At 24.8% G+C, this 7,807-nt stretch overlaps 1 protein-coding gene across 1 annotated transcript in view; it reads right to left on the bottom strand.

Annotated features, from left to right (window-relative positions):
- LOC111635690 (death-associated protein kinase 2-like) overlaps nucleotides 1-7,807 on the bottom strand; it is a 100,401-nt gene that overhangs the window by 19,275 nt on the left and 73,319 nt on the right. The window contains exons 8-9 of the mRNA XM_023380728.1: nucleotides 1,270-1,359; nucleotides 951-1,076 (exon numbers count right to left, since the gene is read on the bottom strand). Of these exons, the coding sequence (XP_023236496.1) occupies nucleotides 951-1,076; nucleotides 1,270-1,359 (216 nt within the window). The remainder of the gene's footprint in view (nucleotides 1-950; nucleotides 1,077-1,269; nucleotides 1,360-7,807) is intronic.

Here is a 7,807-nt window from a genome sequence, read left to right as displayed (position 1 = left end):
GGCTACTGCTAGTAAAACAATGACAAATATGTAATCACTTTCGGTAATCCGGACACTTTTGGTAATCCGACACCCCTTTGGTCTCATACCTGTCGGATTATCAAGGGACAGCTGTATTCAAAGATCTCCTTCTCCTCCTTCTCGCTTCTTCATATTGCGGGAAAAGTACTTTAAAAACATAACAATTATACGAGATATGTTGTTATCGTATGGACTGCCGACATTAACAGTCAACGACATGTGGGAGCGGTTCAGTCAGAGATCGATGCCTCCTTTACAAACAACGCAACCCGTTTATCACACAATTAACTTATAATAAAAGTATTGTTGTCACAAAGAGTTGCAGTCCTTGTATATTTTGGCGCACAGTCTTCGAAAGAAGAAGAGGAAATCCGGCGACGAAGGTGGTTTCCTATCGCTGACCGGATGTTGCATTCTAAGAAAACTTCTCGAACAGGAAACGTTCTCTCAATGAAGGTCTATAACTTTCGGAGGATACATCTGCAAAGGACAAAGATGAACCTAGCGGAAAACACCTTAGCGAGGGACATAGCCACGCGGGACGCCACGGCAAAGAGCCGAGTTTCCTTGTTGCCTTGTTGCCTCACTTATCACATTACCACTTGAAACACTACAAAATAAGGATAACTTAGTATTTTAATTTATAAAAAAAATATTTAACAGTACTAATGTGTTTATATAGCTGAATAATCATTAATTCTTGCAAATAATAGTCAGAAAATTAAACTTTGATTTTTAGTTTTTGACCAAGATTTTTAATTTCTTAATTAAAATGAAATTAAAACAAATGAGAAGTCCTGATTTTCAATAAATTCATTCAAACTTTTGGTTTTAAAAAGTTACAAAATATAATTAAAAAAGATATTTCACATTCTTATAGAAGGATAAGAAGGGATATGAAATTTGTTATGTTTTATAGTAATAATTACCTCCTTGTTTATGAATGGCATATCTCGGATGCCAGAATGATATTCTATCATGTTAACGCTGCTCTGACTGCGTAACTTGGCACTACGTGACAATTTGTTACATAAAGTTATAACCAGCAAAGAATGCTAAAAAAAAAATTGAATAATATGTTCAATTATTATCCATATATCTACAATAAATTCTAGTAAATATTAGTAATTAAAATTTTTAAAATTGACAGATAAAATAAATGCAATGCATTGAATTTTTCTTGAAAACAATTCAAGCATTAAACATTAAAAAAACATAATAATTTATTTAAAGAATAAAATTAAGTACCTTCCATCTCTGTCTAGCTAAATATGTCTTAAAATTATCAATATTTATTTCATTCTTCTTTCGGACAACCACTTCAGTAAAATCTCGAGGCTAAAAATAATTTATAAAAAAAAAAAAACAACAATGATAATCATTAACCATTGTAAAATTTATTCTATCTAAATTAACTTTGTTTCAATTATTTATAAGCCATCCAAATATAATCCTTTTGTTACTAATGAATGAATAAAATCTATTATTAATGTTCATATAATACCTTTGTCTGAAATTAATATTGCCACATCCATTAATTTATCCATTATTTATTTAGACAGAAAAAATACTAATCTATATAATGACGTATTAATGATAATATAATTTTTATAATTTTTAGTCGTTAATATTCTACAAGTACACAAATGATATTTTATTATTTTAATAATAAAGCAGTTTTATTACTAAAATATTTAAGTTATATAATTATTAGTTAAAGCATGACTTACAATAAAATTTCTTTAAATCCATTAAAATAGATTTAATATGACATTTTGACATTTGTAATTTTAATAACTGCATATAAAATATACAACTTCTGAGCCAGTGATTTTTTTTTTTGTTTTTGAAAGGAAACAATATCAATAAAAAGACTATAAAATGAAAGTAATAATACATTTTAAACAAAAAATACTTTATATTTCACTAAGACAGTACATAATGACCCTGATTAAAACAGAAGTAGGTCATTTGCACTTTTACCCTTTCCAATTAGAGTCCAAAGAACTCCAAGCCTGTTAAATGGGGTTGACATTCTGATAGATGTTATAAATTTGGATTTTCAACTAAGTTGTAACATATAAAATAAGTTTTAAATAGATTCTTATATTAATTTACATTTTAAATTTATTCTGATCATGAAAATATAACAAGCATTATCCGGAGTTCTTTTCTTTTTATTTAGAAGTAAGTGTTTAAATTACATTTCATTTGAGATAATAATACTTAATTTTCCTTTAGTTATTAAATGGAAATAAGCTAAATTTATTAACTGACTTCTGATAGGTTAACTATATATAAAGAGCTTGAATATAATTGTCGAAATATTGCATAGTAATTTTTTAAATACAAAATGACTTCTACAGCAAGTAATGCTTTATGACAAAGTCTAAATTAGAATTATTTTGTTAGAGAAACAACAAATGACTCACCTTAATCCAGGGATGCTCCAAGCATTGTTTGACTGTTCCTCGTTTTCTATGATTTAAAGGGAATAATTAAATACATATTATGGTATTTTCATTGTATATACATTAATAGTATTATGTTAGCTTAATCATGCAATGTTATTTTCTGCTACGGTTACTAAGGCAACATAGATCAATAAATCTAGCAGCTGGTTCTGGGTGAGTATGAGGACACTACCATAGTCAATGAAAGGTAGGTCAGTGTGATATATAAAGATCAATAAATTAATTCATTATTATATAAACTATATATATTTATATTTTTATTATTTACAATTTTTTTAAAATAATAAAAAGTAAGTTGCATGATAATTAATAATGTCTGTAATTATTATAGGATAATGATATTAACAATCAGATGATATTAACATAATCAGATGAAATTAGTTTTCAAAATAAATATCTTGTGGTTTTTATGAAATCAATGTTAAAAAAGAAGAAAACATAAAATATTTAATTTTCACTATAAAAGAACATAATATATTCTATAAGAAGATTGATTAACAAGGAGGCATGTTATAGATGATCAAGAAAGATTTTTATATTGATTTTATAATAGTAATGTACTGTACATTAAGTTTGCTTCATTGAAATTTCTATTTTTGTATAATCAATATTTGTCAGTAAAGTATGCTTTAAATATTGTAATAGATTTTTGATTTATTTAAGGATGAAATATGTCACAATTAATTATAATTATAAAAATTTAATGATAAAAAATAAAATTTGTAAAAGCAATAATTTGATTTTTTAAGAATTTATATAAAATAAACATGTTTTTATTCTTGATATCCAACACTGTGTTCTGTTTCTTTTCATTCTAACTAACTGATGTTTATCACTTTGTTAACAGTTACATTAGATGAAATAGAAGGACAAAATAAATTACATTTATTCTTGTATAAAAAAAAACTACACAGTTTAAGGATTTTCTAAACATGACCTTGTTTAAACAAGAATACTAAAGTATTTGTTATTTTGATGTTTTTAGATTACGATTATAGAATTAATGGAAAATGAAATGTTTATTCTTCTCTTCTTTTTAACACGAAAATTTGTTTTATTTATAATTTAAATTCAATTACTTAATAAAAATAGCTATTTACAAACTTAACTTCTGCATTGTATATTTTGAATTAAATTTATTAATATTAAATTCTTTTCTTTATCCATTAGATTTTCTGAACTTGATAAATGAAAAGAAATTATGCTAATTAAAAACAAGAATTAGATGTTTTAAGCCAGAATTTCCAAAACGATTTAACACTTGTAACATATATTTTTCATCACTTGTTTAAAGAAATGCATTTTTGAATTTACAATACACACATGCACACTAAGTATAATAAACAAATATATTTTCTTTAAAATGAAAAAAAATATAAAGACTATTGTAATGTTTCAAGACTGAATGTATAACGTTTAAATATAGATTATTTTAAATAAGTTCAAAAAATATGTTAGTAGTAGCAAACGACGTGTTTAAATTATTGAGTATTTTTCATATCATCAATAGTTTTTTGATGTTTATAATACAATATAGATTCATAGAATCTAAAAAACCTTGGAAATCTACATTAAGTTATATTGTTTATGATAATTTATTTCCTGTCCTCTTTTCACTGATATTTCAACATTTTATAGCAAAATGTTTTTTAAATATTTTTATGATGATAATAATATATTACAATTATTAATTAAATCTCAAACTTTCAGTATATAAATATTTTATAAAAGAAAAAAAGCTTCTTATATATTACTTAAATAAAAGTACAACATTATACAATAAAAGATGAAAACTCAAAATTTCCTATTTTATTTGTTTTTTAATATATATATATTACATTACATGTGTATATACTAGTACATACACTACATATACAGTACGTGCATAGGTTTATTTGTTTTTAAAAGTATATATACATTTTCCACTGAATACTTTAATAATTACACTTACATATCTAAAATTTTATTATTTATTTATATTTGTCTTGTGCCTTTATAAAAAAATAACTTTTTTCTCCATATCAGAATAATCTTGTTAGACCAGTTGTATTTCATATTAGTCTGAGTGGCAATTTCTCTGTTAGAATTGCATGCATATTTTAATTTATTTATTAGTAAATGAATACATACATAATTTTTAAAATTTATTATTACAAATGTTTTTAAAAAATTCTATGTCTCCTTAAAAACATATTTATACTTATCTAGACAAATGGTAATACCAAAATTTTTCTAACTAGACGATAACAACTGTAGTTATAATGATGGAAATATAGCTGACAATGATGAGAAAATTGATGAAATTATAGATCAAAATGATGACAGTGATAGTTCAGAAACATTTATTTATTATTTCCTTTTCAAAAGATAAAATAAAATGTTGGCATTTGGTATTTCAAAATGCACCAAACAGAATTGCTATGTCAAAATATTATAATAGTAGTATGCCAACAGTCAACAGAACATGTGAATAATTTTTAATTGTGAGATATATATATAATTGATAGAAAATGTATAAATATATATATTTTCTAAGAAACTGAAAAATATCAGTGTGACAAAATTGAAAAAATTATAACTTTCTTCTTCAAACCCATATCGTTACTCATATATAAAATCTTCACATCTTGGTTTTGAAACTGTGTAGTGTATAATGAAGAAGAACATTATAAATTATGTATAGAGAAAATACGAAAATATTGTTCTTTTTTAAGTCATGTGAAAGTTGTGATCATTTACTAGAAATTCAGAAAATATTCATATATTTCATTGAGTTTTTATGTATCTGAAGATAAACTGAATTATGCTCAAAAAGCATTCAAATATTTTTAAATTTAAAAGCCCTTATAGTCAATTAGTAATTTTATATATAAGATTGAAAAAATTATCAAATTGTAATTCTTGTGTGTGTTCATAAATCAAAAAATGAAGATTACAAAGAAAAGTTATTAAATATATTCAACTTAGAAAATTATAATGATCATTATCTTTACTTTTCTGTAAAACTTTGTTTTTCAATTTCACAATGTAAAAACAGACAAGTGATGATAACATACAACAAATTACATTGGAAAATACTTTGAATTGTGTAATAGTTATCCAAGAGATGTTGACACATTTGTAAAAATGCTACTATTTTTTATATTGTTTTTCTCTCATCAGCATAATATTTATAGCAGCATTTTTTCTTATACAGCTACAAAGTTTCATCTTCACAGGAAGACATAGTAGTTGAGTTGCCATAAGTCCTGATTAGAAAATTTGTCTCCAGTATATCCCAATTTGTCCATTTCTACCCAAAACTATTCCAAATTTGTACTAAAAATAGTCAAATACTTTTATATATTTGACTATTTTTAGTACAAATTGGAAGATGTCTATGGGTGTCATGTGCATACACAATCTGTCCTCATGTATGGCACATACATTGTGTTTTGTCAACTCTGTGTAATGTTGAGCAGTGGTTTCAAAACTACTGATGGTCAATGAATTGATGGTTTCGTGCAATCATTAACAATGGATCGATGGTTATGTCCGGCCATACTTTTTTTACTCTTTGTCCTGTAGGCACTAAAAGGATTTTTATTTTTAATCATGTCAATCATGGGTTCAACCATGTCTACAATGGGAGTATCTAGATTTTCTAACAAAACTTAGTTGAAATATGTAACAATTGGCTCAACAAATAATAAAAAAAACAATGTTTGATAATTGATAAAATTAGTTTAATTAGAATTATTCACTTACTTTCCAGAACAGCTACTGATTATCTAACACTGGGCCAAATTTTTACCATAATAATAATAATATTTCATTTACGATATTCCTACTTTTGGTTTTAAACTTATAGAAACTCTACATAGCAGCATTTTCTTTTTTTCAATGAAAATAAATATTAAGGATAATGAACAATTTTTCACTTTTCAAAAACAATATACTTTTAAACATTAACTTCCTTTATAACCAGATAAATATTTTAAAAATCTGAATAGAGTTTGAAATTACAACTTGCTATGTAGGCAAGATAATCATTTTCACTGGCAAGGAAACATTTGGTACTATAGAAATAAATTTAAGTTACTTGTTATTCTAATGTTAATAAAAAATAAAAATGCAATAAATTTTAGATTATAATTAGATAAAAAAGTATAAGTAATAGGTAGTAAAAGTAGATAAATAATATAAGTAACACAACAATTTTATAAGTCTATTGCTAAAAAATTAATTTATTACAGTATAACTCTATTTCTTTTCAATTGTTATAAGTTAAAATTAATAAAAACTAAACTGCTTTAATGCAGATAAAATTCAACCAAAAGAAATTTAAAATATTCATTAATGAAGTTTTCTTTGTTTTTATTATTGTGTAAGTGGAGTTATTTGATTAGAAAAAAAAAAAATGCACTTGCATTTAGGATAGCAAAACACAAGAACAGAAATAAAATTATCTTTGCAACTAAAACTAAAAATATAGAATAGTCAATTGTATTTGCATTCCAGAAAGACTGCATATTAGCATCAATTTTATTGTTCTAAAGAAGCCTAAAGTCAGTCTGATCTTAGCACAATATACTCTTATCTAAGATAAACAATTTTAATGAAGCAAAAAGTTAAAAAGTCATTTATTTTCGTTAAAACACAAAAACACCAAACATTTTGATCAGACATTTGAAACACAGTCTTAAAAGATGAAAGTACCTATAACTGTCCTATACAAGAAAATGGTTTATGATTATCTTCTTTTACAGAAGAGAGTAAGTAGTACATTCAATGTGTTTGTTTTCATCTTAATGAAAATAATAATTCAACATTCACAATATGATGTTTTTTTGAATTCAACTGGAAGAATTTTTGGAAATGGCAGAAAAATGCTACATTTACATCTATAAAAACCCTAATATCCAAATTTTAAACAATGTAAAAATTTTAATTAAATAACTGATTTTTAATGCTTTATCAAGCCTCAAATACATAGTAAAATAATACAAGTCGATCCCCCTTATAACACTGTTGATTATTCGTTTTATATGAATTCCATGTTGTACAAGTCACTTAAATTTTACAAATATGTGAGCTGTTCACAGCCCAGCACATGTATTTGTAAAATCTAAGTGACTCATACAACATGGAATTCATATAAAACGGAATAATCAACAGTGTTATAGGGGGGTCAACTGTAAATACAAATTAAAGGAGTAAAAATGACACAGGATGAAGGATAACGAAGCCTTGTGTTTTCTTCCTATTGTAAAAATTTTTTATAAAGAATTTTCTTGTAAAATTTTAAATATAATTACTGTATCATCCTCTCT

Source organism: Centruroides sculpturatus, unplaced genomic scaffold, assembly GCF_000671375.1.
Source record: "Centruroides sculpturatus isolate CEXI.00-Female unplaced genomic scaffold, Cexi_2.0 scaffold882, whole genome shotgun sequence".
NCBI classification, from domain to species: Eukaryota; Metazoa; Arthropoda; class Arachnida; order Scorpiones; family Buthidae; genus Centruroides; species Centruroides sculpturatus.
This window is presented reverse-complemented; position numbering and strand designations above follow the sequence as displayed.